At 52.1% G+C, this 18,126-nt stretch overlaps 3 protein-coding genes across 10 annotated transcripts in view; all 3 read right to left on the bottom strand.

The window, feature by feature from the left end:
* The window catches only part of LOC122371549 (lethal(2) giant larvae protein homolog 1-like), a 66,878-nt gene extending 59,923 nt beyond the window's left edge, over positions 1-6,955 (bottom strand). For 2 of the 8 annotated variants that reach the window (XM_043347947.1, XM_043347948.1), the window contains exons 1-2: positions 6,459-6,950; positions 5,460-5,548 (exon numbers count right to left, since the gene is read on the bottom strand). In XM_043347947.1, coding sequence (XP_043203882.1) covers positions 5,460-5,540 — 81 coding nt within the window. In that variant the 5' untranslated portion in view covers positions 5,541-5,548; positions 6,459-6,950. Of the gene's footprint in view, positions 1-5,459; positions 5,549-6,458 lie in introns of all 8 variants that reach the window. The other 6 variants (XM_043347942.1, XM_043347946.1, XM_043347945.1 and 3 more) reach the window with 6 other exon arrangements.
* A 301-nt stretch (positions 6,956-7,256) lies between these two features.
* On the bottom strand, positions 7,257-9,641 carry LOC122371559 (tRNA methyltransferase 10 homolog A-like). The gene is made up of 2 exons (XM_043347975.1): positions 9,463-9,641; positions 7,257-8,972 (listed from the first exon to the last, which is right to left on the bottom strand). The coding sequence occupies exon 2, from the start codon at positions 8,928-8,930 to the stop codon at positions 7,521-7,523; it is 1,410 nt and encodes a 469-aa protein (XP_043203910.1). The 5' UTR covers positions 8,931-8,972; positions 9,463-9,641; the 3' UTR covers positions 7,257-7,520.
* A 782-nt stretch (positions 9,642-10,423) lies between these two features.
* LOC122371552 overlaps positions 10,424-18,126 on the bottom strand; it is a 29,193-nt gene continuing 21,490 nt past the window's right edge. The window contains exons 19-29 of the mRNA XM_043347953.1: positions 17,797-18,009; positions 16,700-17,399; positions 15,251-15,402; positions 14,683-14,854; positions 14,367-14,480; positions 13,944-14,086; positions 13,316-13,506; positions 12,835-13,000; positions 12,319-12,482; positions 11,777-11,944; positions 10,424-11,187 (exon numbers count right to left, since the gene is read on the bottom strand). Coding sequence (XP_043203888.1) covers positions 11,001-11,187; positions 11,777-11,944; positions 12,319-12,482; positions 12,835-13,000; positions 13,316-13,506; positions 13,944-14,086; positions 14,367-14,480; positions 14,683-14,854; positions 15,251-15,402; positions 16,700-17,399; positions 17,797-18,009 — 2,370 coding nt within the window. The 3' untranslated portion in view covers positions 10,424-11,000. The remainder of the gene's footprint in view (positions 11,188-11,776; positions 11,945-12,318; positions 12,483-12,834; positions 13,001-13,315; positions 13,507-13,943; positions 14,087-14,366; positions 14,481-14,682; positions 14,855-15,250; positions 15,403-16,699; positions 17,400-17,796; positions 18,010-18,126) is intronic.

Below are 18,126 nucleotides of genomic sequence, written 5' to 3'. Positions count from 1 at the left end.
CTGTGTCGGTCTGATCCGTTCGGGCGGGCCGCTCCAATGTAAACTCACCGGCCATTACGGGCCGTTCACACAGCCCGTCCGTGGAGGGGGGGGGGATGACGTCACTAGTGGGGGAGGGGAGGGGGAGGGGGTCCAACCACCTGGTGAGTGCTGAGCTGACTGCTGAGGCTCCACACCTGTGTCGGGTATTTAAATAGTGAGAGCGGTAGGGAGCTCACTAGGCGGGTGGGGTAAGAAAATGGAGACGGGTCACCTATATCAGAGAAGGGAAGTGCGGAATGTTTCCACGTCCCACGCATCCTTATACACCCCTCCGCCAGCCGCACCCACATACCCCCACACTCACCACCCACGCGGCCACGGGCAACGCCCTTCAGCCAATGGTCGGTTCATGGCGTCTATTGAGCCCAGACCAGGGCTGCGGAGTCGATGGATTTTCGGCGACTCCGACTCCGACTCCAACTCCGGCTTTCAAAAACCAGCTCCGACTCCGACTCCGGGCAGAATTGTCGACTCCGACCGACTCCAACTCCCGACTCCGACTCCGCAGACCTAGCAGGGCTGCGGAGTCGACAGATTTTCGGTGACTCCGACTCCGACTCCGGCTCGGGTTTCTAAAATCGACTCCGACTCCGACTCCGGTCACAACTGTCGACTCCGACAGACTCCGACTCCGACTCCGACTCCGCAGCCCTGGCACAGACTTCCACAGCGCTTAGATGGCGCTTCTGAGACCTCACGACCGACTGACCTTTTCCAATCTAACCTGTCCCGCTTAATTTGTCCTAGGTTGACCCGACCCAATCTGACCTCTCCTAACCTAGCCTCACCAGAGCTTGACTGACTCAGGGCTAGACTCATCTAGCCTGTCCTATCTGACCTGACCTCGCCTGACCTGACATGTCTCCACTACTCACCTTGATCAGCGGTCGTCTACAGGTGACCACGGCCGGCTGGCGGCGGCGGGTCAGGGTTCTCAGAGACGCCTGCCACTGCCGACGACTGGGCGTGGTCTGGGGGCTTCGCCACACCTTCACAGGGCTCCCTGAGGGACTGGGGATGGCTGGGGTCGGACTGGGGGTGGCCCGAGAGGGACTAGGGGCTCCCTGGGTTGGGCTAGGGGTGGCTATGGTTGGATTGGATCGGGCTAGGCTTGAAGTTGATCGGGCTAGGTTAGGACTCGAGTCTGCCTGGGTAGAGCTGGGAGCGGTTTGTGACAGAGTCGAGTCTTCACGAGTCGGAGTCGATCCGTCGGGAGTCGGACTCGAGTCACCATTCCTGGGCGTGGTCGAAGTCTCCTCCATGACCGTTCGTAGCGCCAGCGGCCGAAGCTGGCCGCCGCGCCACCGAGCGCTGAACCTCTCCGTGCCGAGGGTTCCAATCACCAACACCACGACACCAGTGCTGACACCAGGGGAGCACCACACCTCACCACCGTCACCAGTCACCACAGACGCTCTGTCCGGCTGACCGGCGACCCCTGGCGTCCCCTGGCCAGACCTCGGATGCCCTCCAACACATCGATTGGTGAGGCCGACACCCAGCCCGGCCCCGGCGAGGCAGACGGGCGGGAGTCATGGCAACCGACCGCCCGGCACCGTGCAACGTGCAATAAGCGTGTGGCGGCGGCGGGATATACTCTGTTGGGTGGATGGAGATGGAATGGAAAGGACGAAACACAGGGCGAGAGGAGGAAATTAATGAGTGAGGAAGGGAGAAGGGAATGGAAAAAGGGAAGGGAAATGGCAATGAAATAAACGGAGAGAGGAAGAAGGGGAATATGGAAATGGAGAGGAAGTAAGAGGAAGAACCCATAGTAATGAGTTGTGTAGTTGCGAAGGGAGCCTTTCGTGTGCGCAGCTGAATTAAGAAGAGATTGCGCTACGTCATCAACCACACACCTGACCTCGACGAGCATGCAGCGAGCCACCCTACACTGGAACCCACCGTGTGAACTCACAGCTGACTCATGTGAACTCGAACGGATAATCAACAACGTAAGCCGACCTCAGCATCATAACAATACCATAGGATGGGACGGTGAAGGAAAAGCACGCACAATGAGACTTCCGTCGCCGCAGATCACAGCACACGCAGTCGTGTTTATCATGGTAACCAACCATCAAAAGAAGTACAAACGTGCTGCATGAGTTATCCTTATGCCGGGAAATCAAAGCGACCTTCGACGAACCCAGCGCTGTTTTTGACCTCCACCAACAAACACAATGAAGGCCGTTTGCCAATGATAAGGCACGCCCGGCGCAGGTATGACGTGCCGCGCTGCCTGGTTGTTCCCGCTCGCAGCGGTCCCAAGTCCTGTGTGCGTTACCGAGCACACTGGCTAGTCGAGCCATTGCGAGCGAGCACCCATGGCACCTGGTGCGTCAGGAGTCGACATGACATGACATGACATGACAAGCGTGCTGCGTGGCATGACATGATGAACATGACAGACAACAGCTGATGACACCAGGGAAAATTTGGTGTGATCGAAGAGTTACGACTACCCCAGGGTAACGGAATTCACTAGTTGCCATTTCCCTACGAGATAAGTCAGGAAGCCCCGATGCCGAGGCATACAGAATTACAGAGACATATATCCGAATCCGATGGCACACCAGCCGTGCTGAAGTGACTACAAACGGTGGGTATTGGCCCCCGCGGATGTAAAATACCGGTTCTTATCTGACAGGTGGCTGAGCTGAGGGGAATCCCCGGCCACCGGCCACAGAAGTCACCGGTCACGTCCGATCAGCCAGTTAGTCTCGGAATATCACAGCAGAGGTAGGGCACAGACCGGACCAGCGAGCCAGGCTCTGGGTTGTCATCCGCCTCAGACGGGACAGCAGTAGGCTATACTACAGCTTCGTTTAGAAGGCCGGACTTCAGCAATATACAGATTACAGACAATAACAGCACAACAGTAGCAAGCGGACGTTTTGGCGACGGTATCTCGTCCCAAGACACCCCCAAAGTCAGCTAAATTCACCGCGACTGGTTCACCTGTTTAGCGTCTTTTGACCGGCCACAGCCGCCTGATTCGATCAGAGAAGTGGACAGTGGATAGTGGACTCAACGCCAAAAGCACAGAGCCGCGGATGAGCAGCCAATTCCTGTTTGACCAGTGGCTGGAATGACCGAAATCAGTCGAGATGGGCGCTGCACACGGCGGCAGTTAAAATTGTGAATCGTGTGGGAATCCGCACGGGTGCGGTCGCGTGAGAAGAGTAGGGCTACCGGAATGCACTGCTGGGATGTAGGTACGGCCGCTGGTGGACCGTTGAGAAGATAAATAAGCGGACGGCAGTCTGAATTCATATCAAGGGGACAGAGATGGAGAATGGAGTGAAGGAGGAAGGGTGAGGGGAGAAGGGGGAGAAAGCAAGCGAGGGTGACAGATCAGCGAAGTAGCGATCACAAACAGCATCCTAAAGTGTACATCTGATTTTGCTTTTACTGGATGACGAATTAAGCTTCAAATTTTAACAGCCGTCTTCCCGACGAATTTGCTACCGACGGATCACATTTCAATCAAAACGCCATCTACCTCCACCACAACATGGTCCGCAGACGACCCGAGTCACCCAGTGAACTTCTAACCGCCGCAGGCGGCCCAAGTTGACCGCAAAATACATAAATAGAACAGAACACGTCCTATGGCGGGGCGGGGTCGCCTCTCGGCCGACCGTCTCCTACCGTTCACCGGGTCAGATTATACAGCGGCGGGCTGCAGCCGGCGCCATGCAGCCCCCGCAGCTGCAGCAGCAGAGCTGCAGATTGCAGAAGCTGCAGCCGCCCGGCAGCCACACCTATAGTATGACATCAGCGGCGACCGGCCTGCCCACCGGGAGACACGGAGGGGAGACACGGAGGGGAGGCGGACATGGCGCAGGCGGCACGTGCGGACATAACACAGAGGACACAGCACGTGCGCGCTAATTAGAGCAGACGCGATCGTAGCACAGCATGGTAGGACGAACTTCCAGGGAGCGACAAAAGCTGACAGGTCACAGTCACATCAGGGGGCAAATCTATCGGCAAGAGAGCGAGCTTGCCAGATCTACAGAACGTGAAATCACGGACACTCACAGCATCACGAACCCATCACCGGTGCTGGGAGAGAGATGACGACTGGCAAGGACCTAAATACAACGACTGGCATCTCAAGCGTGGGACAGGGCAATATGAAGAGCCTGAGTGTGGGACAGGACAGCAAAATAAGCGACCGAGCGTGGTAAAGAGTTATGTCGAAGGTCGGGGACATAACAAGATGGCTGGATTGGATCTGCAACATTGATCTCCGCGGGATCGAACTGTTCCTTCACAGTGCTATCCTCCAAACTTGAATACAGTCACAGCTGAGGATTTCTAGACGTCTATCAGATCGAAGAGATACAATTTTACTACGCTATGAGTAGAACAGCCTACAGCACGATCATCATTGCAAAAAGAAATCCAATCTCGAAAAATATCAATCCACAACTATGGTACGTTTGATGAGCCCCACCCACAACAGTCAACAACCACCACAAATCGCATTATTCATCTCCTCTCCACATCCCACAGATCCTCTATGAGTGAATGGACCGCGGTACAGTCTGACACCACGAGCCCCTCTGACAGAGCTGCCAGGGCCGCCCGTCAAATACGATCGTGCCGGAGGGCCCCCTCGGGGGATGAGAGACGCATTCCAGTCATTCCTCGCGACTCGCCACGGCCGAGAGCCTGCGTCGGCGCGTCACGAGTGTGCGGTCAGAGGAGTGAAGGAGAATAGAAGAAAGAAGAGCTGCGAAGACGATAGACGAGAGTATTGATGATTCAGAGAATTGTGAGAGAGTAATGAACTGCTGGTCCGCAGAGTTGTCTCAAGAACATTGAGATAGATGTAGTATCTTTCATCAATGACATTGCAATTCGCCTCCGTCCACCAACCATGCTCCAATCAACTTCAACTCAACAACTTAACACAGCACGGCTACATCCACTGCTCAACACCGATCAGACAGATCACCGAATAGGCTGTGATTCTCGGACGCGTAGGGATCACTCGAGACGGTAAGTAGCGAGAATCAGCACGGATCATCGCAGTTATCGGTGATCAAGAACCATTGCATCGATCGCGAATACGCAGAGACCGTAGCAGTCTACAGCGATTAGCAAGAAGTCCCACAATCAGCGAGGATCGGCAGAGACCACCAATGGGATCAGCAGGGATCACGGCTGTCATCAGGGATCAACCAGCTTCCTACCTACGATCGGAAATCGGCAGGAATCACAACTGAACGTCGATAATCGTGAAATGTCGCCAATTTCGTGCGAATCAGCACGATCTGCCTGATCGTCAGTTCATCATTGCGATCAAGGCAGACCGTTCTTTCCAGTTTGAGTGTTTGTTGGGGTTTGGTGGTAAGAGGGGGGGGGATGAGTGCTCTCCTGCCGCAGCGGTGACCGACACTGACCTTGGCGTAGCGGAAGAGCTCCTTTTGGTGACGTAGTCTCTCGGCCGGCACCGGGTGCTTTTTATGCATGAACTTGAACATGGCTGCACCTGAAATAGGGGGCGAGAACAAGAATCAGTCAGTAGTTGATGGCCCAGGTGGTGCAATGGGGGTTTGAGAATGAGACTGGTGGGGGATTAATGAGAATGGTTCAGATGAAATGGCAGGACCCTCATCCCATACTCATCAATTGACCATCTAAGTGAGTTAAAATGGGTGAGAGATAGATGCTCCAAAGGCAAACTATCAAACAATTTAGGAAATGTTTAACAAACTCCTTGTACTTTTTCAGGATGTTTCATGTTGCAGCATAGAAATACATATCAACACGTGGTTGCAAAAAACATTACCTATCTTCCCTATTAGCAACTGCAGCATGAACTCAAGATAAATCAGTTTAGAACCTGTTTTATGACAGTTGATGCTGATAAAAGGTTATTCACAGCAGTCAGCTATTCTCATATCAATATAGAATTCAAAATTGCATCAGAATTTAAAAAATATCATAAAACTTTGCAGAATTCATAAACTTTCACTATCATTGGATTAAAATGCTCACCACAGGAAAAGTACTAGTGGCTTGGCATATTGAGAAATACTGTGCTCATCATCATTGTCATCTCCAGAAAGTAACGAACAGAGGAGGTTGGGTTCCGAAGGAGGCAGATGCTGGGTGATAAATTAGGCAAAAATTAGCTGAATTGATCCGCAGCTGAAGGGAACATGAGGATGACATCATTGCAGTGGGCTAACTCCATAAAAATTGGCTTATCATTCCTCAATTCTCATGAGCCTCATACTGATTCACTGACATCTTCCCATTGCATTTCAATTTGAGGCGGCATGTCAACATAAGCGTCAGGCCAAGGTAGGCATTTAAAGAAAGCATTCAAAATAAAATGAGACTGCAACGAAATCAAACAAACACTTGCAACGAGTAGGCACAACACCTCAACTCACCGCTTTTGGTCTAGATGATTGCAATCTACAGATTTTAGGTACCAGAATCGTCTGATTCAACACACTGGTATTATAGGTACTTCTCTACCTAAAAACACACTATTTACACACACCACGGATATTATCTAATTCTCTCCACTATGAACACCACACAAATGCGCACTTGGTATTCGCAAACCGCTATTTTGCCGGCACGACACCGGTCTCCGCGCGACACCGACGCGCGCAGCAGAATCGCGTGCAACGCTCCGCGAGCCGCCACCGACGCAACAACGCCACGAAGCGGTGTCAAGGTAACGCCCAGGAACGGGTCAGGTGGGGCCGGGCCGGCAACTGTCAGTGAGTGGATCTGGCTCACAAATATTTCAATGAAACTAAATTTTTGCTCCGTACTGGCTATGTACTTATAATTACCGATTAATTGCACCGTAATCGCAAGTGACGTAAAATGAATCACCAATAGATGTCGCCATAAGCAGGGGCTCTTGGCCACCTGGCGTCACTTTTGTAAGCTAAGGTTCTAAACTGTCCACGAGATGTCCATACCAGCCTCTCAATGGGCTTTGTGTATTGCTGCAAGATGACCACCGACGACCGCACAAACTATTGCACTGAAATAGTGCAGCCCATTGAAATATATGCCTTTCATCCAGCTTTACCTATGGACCAAACTGTGTTACCGTTTATCATCCACCCCATGACCCGGGTTGACGGTCGACAGTCGACACTCAGCAAACTGCAAAGCCAACAGAACCACCCCTTGTGTAGCAACACCTATTGGTCACCAAATCGGAAATATCAAGACATAACCCTCTATATTTCAGCGGTCTAGAGCCGCCCTAATGGACCTCATACATGTGACATGACACATTTATTGAAACACCGGCGCACAATTCACAAAGCTATCACATGTCACCAAAATCCAGCAACGAGCCATCACGCGTTAAAGAATAACAAACGAGACAAGGTAATGCTGTCATAAGCTTACTCTGCCACCCTGTGCATGTTGTCCATTACGCCCTCTTCCCTCGACACTGACAGTGACATGACGGGGTCATCTGGTCAGCTTTCCGCCGTACCGCTGGCCACAGATTCCTCAACGGACTTCGCACCGTCCCCTGCACCGGTTGAAACGTCCGATTTCCCACCGCACACACCTATGTCACTGCTAGACACCGGTTCAGGGTTCACCGGCACATGATTCACCGGTTCAGGGTTCACTGCTTGAGGAGTTCCCGTAGCAGACGGCTCTGCTCCCGGTGCATCTACCTTCTTCTGTGACTCAGAAACTGGTCCTGGTGTTATTTCCGTCCCTGGATCCTCTTTCGCTGTCTCGATGTCATCCTGCACCGTCGCTGCAGCTTCTGAGCCCTCTCCACTGCCGGCGTGCGCCGGTCCACCGTCTCCCACCGACTCCATTGTCTCCGTGGAACAGTCTCCGTCCGAAGTCTCTCCCTTGATGATGGCTCCTTTCCTGGCAGGCAGAACCTGCTGAAGCGCCTGCCTCCAGCCGCTGCCACCAGCCACCAGTAGCAGGATGCTGAACACGTGGTCAATCGTCAGCACCTTCCTCGTCTTCATCTCTACAAAGTCGTCAATGGGTAGTCGCGCGTGCGCGATGCCGGCCTCTCGCGCACGCCGCAGGCACTCGCCCTTGTGATGGTTGTGATCCACCAGTCCGCCGATCACATACGCCCGGCCCGGCTCCAGCTTGTCCAGCTGATGTTCCGAGTCGCTGGTGAGATAGGTGACCTTCTCATGAGGAAGCACATCCAGAAGGTGATCACGTTCTATGCGTACGTCCCAATTCTGCCAGCCATCATTGGCATCCATCAGTCTCCGACTCTCCCCTTCCATGCTAGTGAGGAGAAACTGAACGGGTCGCGCAGCGCGACGGTTAGCCGCGTAGCATCGCTGTACCTGTTTCAGACACTTCCCCAGGTCGCGTTCGGTCATAAGATCGTCAAACGAGAGGTCAATCACCACCTGGACGCCACTGCCAGAAGCCATTGGCGCCAGGCGCGGGCGTTTGGGAGGCGCATCGCCGGCAGCTATTGCGGCAGCTACCGCGGCCGCGCGTTTCTCCTTCCGTCGCTGTCGTTCGGCACGTCGTAAGGCGGGACGTTGAGCTAAAAATGCCTCGCGCTTGGCCAGCCGCTTGCGCTGACGCTTGGAGAGAGTAGCCTCGCCCTCAATGGGGGCAGGAGTGACATCTGATGGCTCGGACTGGCTGTCGGCGGTGGCGATCTTGATAGAGTCTGAAGTTTTTGACTGTCCGTATGTGGGAGACATAGTGGCATTTTCTGAGATCTCAGTCTGTCTGTCTGTGGAGGTTATGTCTGTATTGGAAGAAGACACATTCACTTCACAATTGTCAGACGTGGCTGACTCTGGCTTGGCAGTAGCAGCAGCTGGAGACATGTCCGCATCACCAGTGGTAGGTAGGGGAGTGACCGATGTTTCCGCCATCATAAGAGAGCAGCAGGTGCCAGTTTCAGCAAACCCTTCACAACTCTGCAGAAGAAAATAAGAAGAATTAATTACAGGCTGAACAACCAGAACATCCATGATTAAAGTTGCAGTGTCCAACAGCATGAACGATGGAGATAACTTTCATTCGCTGACATCACAAAAATGAAGCCAGCTATTGCGAGCCCGCTGACTCTCCATCTACAATAAAAAATCACAAGCAGCAAACTTCAATTCAATTTAGGTACATTCGTTTTGTCAGCCTATGCATTTGATATAGGAAAATATATCAAATACAGTAGGCACCTAAAACTGTTTGGGTATTAAATAATGTGGATAATTGTCATTGCACCGAAATTGGTAACAAAAAATATCATCTTATAAATGTATAAGCACTAAGGAAGGAGGCTTAGCATTTAAGTTCACTCAAGGGACAACTGTGAAGAGCCACCTGGAAAACTGAAAAGTGTCTCAAAAATCATTGTTACTTATCATCCAAATTCGAAATAATTTTAAAAATTCAAATACACCTTACCGTAAGAACGTCCACAAACAAAACTTTTTTTACATGCCTCAGCCTGTTATTCTTATTCTTTAGCAGCCTTCTTTACACTGTTCTTTTCTTGTATGACGCGCGGTTAGCGACTTCGACATGCTAATCAATTACCAGCATTGTTGTTTGCTTGCTTGCGCGAGTCACTACTTGCAAAAAAATGAACATAATTGTGGCTAAATGGCATGCCTTTTATTTGTCACATGTGCGCGGTATACGCATGACGACGTAAGTGCAGCCAAAGTGCGGCCAGAATAGGGGAATCTTGTAACATTCGGTAATCAATTCCTTTATATTGGGCTCTGAAATTGTCTCGCCACACCGAAATAGCTAAGCCCAACAAAACAAAGCAAAGCAAAACAAAACAAAACAAAACAAAACAAAACAAAACAAAACAAAACAAAAATATGGTAGACACAAATTCGGTGAATCCGCTCCCAGCGGACAGCATACTGCCGCCGCTCTTATGTCTTTTTAGGACTTGGGCCTTTCGTCGCAGACTGGCTGTCACTCGGTTGTTGATTGGTGGCTGGAACCGACTAGCCCCATCAACTCTCCGTTCCATCTTCGTGGCCGCTGGCGGCTTCTAAGGGATCCAGCTATTGGCTAGGACGGTCGTCGGTCTGTCTTAGGCCGCTTTAACCCCTGAAGGGCTAGCCGTTGCTCTGCATCTGGCGGTAACGAGCAGGGAGGTCGATTCGATCCCTTGCACAGCGCCACGCTTCGCCAGATCAGCGTGTGCCGACTTTACTGCCCGGGCACCTCACAGGGCGTGGCGTGAGCGTACCCATCGCGGGTCACTGGTGAGAGTCAATCGATAGGAGGCGGTGCCATAACTATTCCTGACCCTCCGAGCCGACCCCGGGACTAAAGAGCGCTTTTCCCCCTCGCTGCACACCCGCACGTAAAACGCAGCCCTTCTCCCTAACCAAGAAAATACGGATTCGATAATCGTATACATGTATTTCAGAGTACTCGTACAATGTAGTACCATTTCATGCAGAGTACAGGAATGACGTACTGGCCTTTCCCTCACATCACATTATCACATCGATAACGTACAAAACAAACCCTGAGATATACACCCAAACTTCACGATTATAAGCTACGTTCCCATTCATGATTACAAAATACACGCATATAAATAAACAAAAACGCCTTCCACTGATGCGTACCACGACAGTGTATCTAAACATCATGAAAGCAGGTATGAAAGAGCTTCTTGAAAGAGCGGTCGGGGACACCGATTTATAACGTCGTATCGGATGATTTCTTGTTTTCGTCGTATATCATGGGCATGCGAGGTTACAAGCATCGTCCACTACCATGCCGCAATGCAAATCATACCCCAGTACAGTCCACTAGAGGACAAAACTTGGTGACGATATATGGCATTATATCAAATATAGGTATTCACATTCGTCACATCGTGACGAAGCCTACCAAACGTCCCTCCTCCAAGAAAGTGATGTCACCTTTTCCCCCAACTCCACTGACGTCATTATCTCCGCCCGCTGACATCACATGCCGCCCGTTTTCCACACGGTGTCCCGCAGCCAGCCGGCCTCAGCCGTGTCCAGCAGCGCTCCAATGACGTCACGCAGCTGCAGCTGACTGGCGGCTCGGTACTGCAGCTCCGGTCCGGCGGCGGCCAGCGTCAGACGGCGCAGACGCGACGGGGAGAACTGACGAGCCGAGCCGCGGATACTGATCGAGTGGTCAGAAACGGGTTAGATTGTGGAGTGAGGCCCAGAACAGAGTCAAAACAGTGTCAGCTGAATCTGGTCTTGGAACAAATTTATACGGTCGGAGTCAAAACGAGCTCAGACAGAGATCACAACAGTGAATAAAAGCAGGGTTGGAACGGACGTGTCGAGCTTGGGTCAGAGCTCGGTTAGAACGGATTCAAAGGGGGAAAGATAAATGTGCTGGTACGGGGGCCATGCTAGACAACAGGCGTAAAAAATCACACAAAATATTTTGTAACATAGCAAGAACCGGGGGCAAATGGCGATGTTTACAAGCAATGCCGCAGCGTACATCTAAAATAAATCGAGTAATGGCAGGTAAACATTAAGTGCGCTAGAAGAAACAAACAAGCTCCGGAAAAGGGGCATCTTGCAGGAAGTTTCGCTACCAAGCACGAAGTACAATTTCCATAAACACAAAGCGATATACAGTAGTCCTAAGAGCATGATAACCGCCACCCGTCTCTCCCTCGCCAGCCTCGCTCGCCGTCCAGTATCCCACTCAATGTTCACTTTCGTATCCTCTCAGCATCAAACCCTACACTTACCGTTTCAGTATCCCGGCGATAACGCTATGATCGAGCTGTCCCTCCGCCTGGAGGTACTCGGTGAGGTACTCGTCCCGTCCCAGACACAGGTACTGGCGGTACAGCAGCTGCGACCAGTCGGCAGGACGGTCCGGGTACGCGCGGAGTACCAGACGCGCCGCCCGGTACCTAAGGCAAAGCCGGGCGAGTGTTAACCAGGGGTAGAGCTGCTAAGGTACAGGGGTACAGCTGCTAAGGGGAATGCAAGGTGTCTGGCTTACTGACTAAAGGGGCACAGTACGAATGGAGTCAGATTATTAGATGTGGAAGGAAGGTTCCGACGGCCAATGGTAACGGCAGATAGCAAAGTCCCGCGCAGTTGAGTGATCGTATCAGACAAGACCGAGTGTAAAGAGATAAAGGGCTGGTCGACAACATAGAGTCAACCATATTCATTCAATGACAAAAACTAAGAAGATAAAAAATGAGGTTCGAGTTCGACATCTAACAATCTCAGCCTCGGCTTTCGACATCTCTCATTCTTTCTCCCCGACGTCACTCACGGCAGCGTCTCCGTCAGCAGCGTGTGTAGCTGCTGGTGACTCCTCCTCAGCAGCAGGGGCCGCACTCCCTCCGGCAGGGGCAGGGTGCCGGAACTGATACTGATCTGAAGGGCGACCAGCTGAGCCTGACACAGGCTGGCGTCGGCGGACGACAGACGCTCCGCCTGACGAAACAGGACGTGAGAAGGTACTGTCAGTTGCATCTAACGACAACCTACATACAGTATTGAATCGCTGCTAACTGAGGTGCCAGTAAAAGGTGGCAGGGTACAGAGCGGGAACAGGGTACAGCGTGGAACATCTACCATATTGATATGACGCGCCCGCCCGGTGGTGGTGGCAACTATCTTCTAGAACGGAGGCATTGTCTCCAACAGACGGACAAGTCACAGGTAGCTGAGATATTACATACACCTAGGACGGAAGAACTTCGTGTAACAAACATGTCGGTAAAATGTGGTGGCGTGTTGGTACTATGTGGCTACTTTATTATATCACCAGCGTCTACCAACTCACATGTCGGTAGAACGTGGCTGCGTGTCGGTAGCAGTCCATGGCCTCTCTGAGCCGCAGCTGACCGGTCTCAGTGCAGTGTTCGTCCGGACCGGACTGCAGGACGGAGGTGATCAGCTGCTCGGCGCGGGACTGCCAGTCGGCGGCCGCCTCGGCGTGGTGGCCGAACCTGGTGGGACAAACGAGCAAACACATACTGTCAGGTCAAGGGGGACAAACATGGTGGGGCAAAACCGACAGGGGCACGATGTCAGGAGGAGCCAAACTTTATAGAACAAAACTAAAAAACAAGCGTAGTTAGAGATGGACGAGCCTAAAAGAGCCCATAAAAACACATAAGGTAAGTGTAGGATAGAACATGATTGCACAAACACACAAACAGGTGGGCGCCGATAAATCTAACAAGACCCAATGTGACCCGGCATGACTTGTGTCCCATTGACTGTCCCTAGGTGACTCGCAGTGACCTCCGTCCCCTCCTCACCGTCCGGTGACCAGCCGCAGCCTGGCCGTGTCCTCGGGATGGTGTCTGATCAGGTGCCGTCTTAGCGCGGCTCCCAGTCTCCCGTCACTGACTCCAGCCGTCAGCAGTCGCTCCAGACGGTCCTCTCGCAGTAGTAGTTCGAACACGTAGGCCATCTCCTCGTACCGGCCCAGACCGAGCAGCAGGCTCACCTGGAGAGATAGGAAAGGTTAGAGGTTAGAGATCAGTTTAGAGTGATCAGGTGTTATCTTAGATTTCGGAGAGGTCGTAGTAGATGCTGGAGGTCTCGGATAAGACACAGGTGAATAGAGACTGAAGGTTAGAGGAAAAAGGTCCGAGGTCAGAGAACGAAAAGGAAGTCAAAAGAGGTCAGACGTCAAAAAACATCAATGGCAAAAGGTATGCAAAAGGTATGCAAGCTAGAAGGGCGAATTGAAGTCAAAACTTCAGTGGTCAGAGGGTCTACATTGTCAGAGGCCAACAGCAGGGGTCAGACGGCCTACAGGTAAGAGAAGACACGTCGGAAAAAGACGTTTCAGATTATGCCATTCAACATTTGGTATTCTACAATACACACCTACATGCCATTACATGCCACACACTCTTAGATGTGTTACCGTGCCCTCACCATGAGTCTGAAGTCCTCTTTGACCAGCAGTCGCCGCACCAGCTGTCGAGCTCTACCCATGACGTCACCGATACCTTGGAGGTTCAGCCGGGCCGTGTGGGCCGAGTGGGCGGCGACCAGCAGACCGACCTGGCAGTCGTCACCTGGGGGATATATGACAGAAAACCGTCAGACAAGTGACAGTCAAAGCCTGGCCGAGTGGGCGGCGACGAGTAGACCAACCTGCCAGACAAGACAAGACAGACTTAGAGCGGTCAAGATCCGACGTGACGGTCGTTTCTAGCATAATAATACAGACTCCGTTAGCCAACGAAACTCGTTTAAGAAGTGAGCGCTCAGATGGACCAAAAACCCGTGAGATTGGAACTTCGGGCGCCCGATGAGAGCCTCGAAGAGAGACTGGAAGCCGAAGGGTGAACTGACCGTATCCATCGGCCTCGGGAAAGGAGGCCAGGTCCTCGGCGGTATCCAGCAGCCGGTTTCCGAGCAGCACGGGATCCGGACACAGAGCCAGCAGCGGATCCAACTCTGAGACGCCTGTAAGTTCAGAGAGTGGTCAGCGCACACACAAAAAGCTGCGCGCAGCTTGACAACACATCGTCAAAGTCATCAATGACTCATCAAATAAAAAACGGCATTACCTAAGCATCACACAATTACCCCCCCCCCCCCCCCCCCCTGTACTTACCTGCCTAGTCTAAGCAAACGGCCCTCAGTCTGTCTTTTCCCATCTACTGACCTGCCTTGACCTGTGCGATGACCTGTGCCAGTATGACCTCAGTGACCTGGCTGTCGGGCAGCTGGAGGCCATGTATCAGGTCGGCGGCCAGTCGGTAGCGGTCCACACCCGCGGGATCGCCCGTCAGGACCGAACTGAGCAGCAGTAGCGGCTCGCGAGTGAGCACCACCTCCTGGGTAGGAGAGGGGGAGAGGTCAACTCTGGTGGGATACGTGTTAAAATAAACATGTAGATAGCAATTGTAAAAACTTGTATCAAACAATCGTATGAGTTGTATCTTTTTCCTTTTCACTCTCCAGCAGTATATTACAAGCAGTATACTACAACAGTCAATGCATGCATAATGCATGTATCATGCATTGACGCGCTGACAAGCCACAAAATTGTAAGCACCAATGACTGGTATTTGCGAATAATAATGAAGAAGTTTATGCGGGGACTGCTAAAAATCGTTTATCAGCGGCAACTGGTGCTCAATTTCACGATAAATGTGAACTTAGCTCTTCGTACCTACAAGACGCAAGCGACCTGAAGTACACAACCGGCCCCGCACAAAACCTCTGCTTACCTGGTATGTGGTCTGGAGGTCGGTGGCGGCGCGCGCGCAGGACAGCACCCGCTGTCCGATTTCTGAGCCGTGTCTCAGGGCGGCCACCAGCTCCGTCAGCTGGGACAGCTCCGACCGAGACTGGGGCTGGCGCGCGTCGGCGGTCGAGCAAACTGCGGGGACGAGAAGAGACGTTTACCTTGGAGAGGCAGACTTGGCTAGACATACAGAAAAAAGGTGAAATATTGAGTACGTACATACCAACATAACATGCAAACACTGCGACGAGCCATGTCGCCACGTGCAAAAGCGCGAGCTTTGCAAAAAAAGAATATGGGAGGAAAAAGAGCCTGCATCTTTTACCATGACTCTTACCGTTGCTAAGGTAAGCGTATTAACCCTCGCACGACCAGGCCATTTCTCATAACACGAACGACCAGGGGGGGGGGGGGGGGTTGTTACGACCCCCCCTGGCGTTTCGAAACGGAAGGTCGTAGAGCTTAGCGGAAAAAAACCAACGGATTGCTCTCAACGAGATCTCGCGATTGGTGGTATATTTTTTGGTCCTAGGTCAACATTTGACCTACTTATGACCGGTCAAAGGTCAAATTTTCCGAAAAAATCAAACTTTTTCAACTTTCCGCGGCGATTGCGGCAAAACGGTGGGAGATATCGACTTGAAACCTTCACTAACGTGTTCCTTGATCAATTCTCTATCGTTTGGTATGTATTTCGTTTCCCTAGCTCTAAAAATGGCGCGTTGGGAGCGCCGGAAGTCGGCAAGGTCACAGTCGGCGGCAGAAATTCGAAAAATCAAAATTTAAATTTTTGAAATCTGATTGTATTTTTGGATTTGGGAGGTCCATTTGCTCCCTATAGAAGCTAATATTGCTGCATATTCCCATTGAGGTGACAAGAATTAGCAAAATAGTGGTTCGGGCGCTTTTCAAAAATAGTACCGGACGCTGTTCCTCTTGTGACGTCATAGCTCCGTGACCTGACCTGACCCGGTCAATTTTCTTGCACCACACGATAGCCAATGCTTGCCCCAACATGCATGGGAAGTTTCATCATGATCCATCAAACAATGTGGGTATCACCGGCAGAAAACCTAGGGATTCGGCGCACACTTTTGGTAACTGTCGGCCGGAGGCTGTACCTCTTATGACGTCATAACTCCGTGACCTGACATGACCCGATCAATTTTTTTCGGCAAAAGATGCGCAAAGGTTGCCCCAGAGGGTATTGAAAATTTCAGCCCGCTACGACAAGCCGTTTAGCGTGCTTCGAAAAAACCTCAGGGGGGGGGGGGTGATACAACCCCCCCCCCCCCCCCTAGGCGTTCTAGGGTTAAAACTACAACACATGCATGAGCTCATTAATTGAGCTCAGTGACATCAAACCCCGAACTAAAAACACCTTAGGACAGAGCAGGCCTTCAAATAACCTACAGTTCGCCGCGCTACTCACATAAGCTGTGTTTCCAGCTGCGACCGAGCGATGAGCAGAACCCGATACTGCGGCGTCTTCCATCCTCCTCTCTCCTCTCTTCATTATTGTCACCGAGTTGGTTGTCCGCCGATGGATCCGGGTGCACCGACTGCGGATCTGGCTGTACCGAGTCGGCGTCCGTCGCCAGCGTCTCACTATGAATAGAGCAAGCACCGGCGGCGGTCCAGCCCCCTCCAGATTCTGGTGTCGTCTCTCGTGACTGTCCCGTCCCGCTGGAGCCTGTCGTTGCTAGTCCGTCCAGTCTGACATCAGTGTGAGTCTCAGACTGCAGTCTGGAGTCTCCCCAGGCAGTCTGACTGTTGTTTGGATTCATCTCAGATGCAGACTTGTGTTGCCTGTCATCCATCTCCGTCGCTGCCGTCGTTTCTGGGATCTCGGTGGACCCGACGGCTGAATCTAGTCCATCTCTTGCAGTAGCTCCAACCTCTGTCGTCGCTATTCCGTCTTCCCCGACTTTTGGACAAGCTGCTGGCTGGGAAGAAGACACAGCGCTAGCAGCAGTAGTAGTAGAATAAGCAGCAGTGGCAGCAGCAGAAGCGGCGGCAGCAGCAGCCGCTGTGGCCGGCTCACCACCCGCGGATTCAAGGGAGACCTCGTCTTCCCCTTGCCGACCAACACGTTCGGCCAGCTTCAGCAGACGCACCATCCGCTCCAGATCCTGTACAGACACAGCGGGAGAAGGGGGGAGGGTGGAAAGGTTAACTATGGGAGAGACAAAGGGTCATTGCCATTCAGCATTGATCTCCTCACAGAAAAGACGGATGGTCATTCGGCAATGACCTAATAACTGTGTCTAAAGCACTGCAATAATGCTCGCTTACAACTTGTTTGTTCGCATCTTCTAAATGAAAGACATTTTACAATGCTTTGAAAACTACCTAAACGATTAATAAAGTCACATCTTTGATTCAGGAATCTTTCAAGTCATGATCAATGAACATCTTTAACGCAGACCATATAAAATATGTGCCTTGACTTGTTCAATGCCGACCATGGTACAGTGATAGGAGACATAAAAAATCCACACCGAGAGCTCAGCATATTCCGTCTCTTACCGGCGTGGTGACTCCGAAGCACTCAGCCACCAGCAGGGCCTGTCGGAGGTGACCCTCATCCACCAGCTGTCCCAGCACGGCCCGGACAGTACTCAGCTGATCGGGGGTCAGCGCCGGCTGCACCGGTCGCCGGCCCGACGCCAGTAGCGGCCGCCGGTACAGCAGCGGCTGGTGGGTGGGGGAGGGCGTGGGGGAGGGCTCCGGCTCCTCTACCTGTGGGGATAGAGAGGGAGGGTATGTGCGTGTCATTTTTCCAAGTAAAGCTATGTCATACCAACTGATATACAGAAAGCAAACGGTAAAACCAAAATTGATTCTAGAGAACCTTCG

The sequence above is a fragment of the Amphibalanus amphitrite genome, unplaced genomic scaffold, assembly GCF_019059575.1.
Source record: "Amphibalanus amphitrite isolate SeventyFive unplaced genomic scaffold, NRLGWU_Aamphi_draft 001258F_arrow, whole genome shotgun sequence".
NCBI classification, from domain to species: domain Eukaryota; kingdom Metazoa; phylum Arthropoda; class Thecostraca; order Balanomorpha; family Balanidae; genus Amphibalanus; species Amphibalanus amphitrite.
This window is presented reverse-complemented; position numbering and strand designations above follow the sequence as displayed.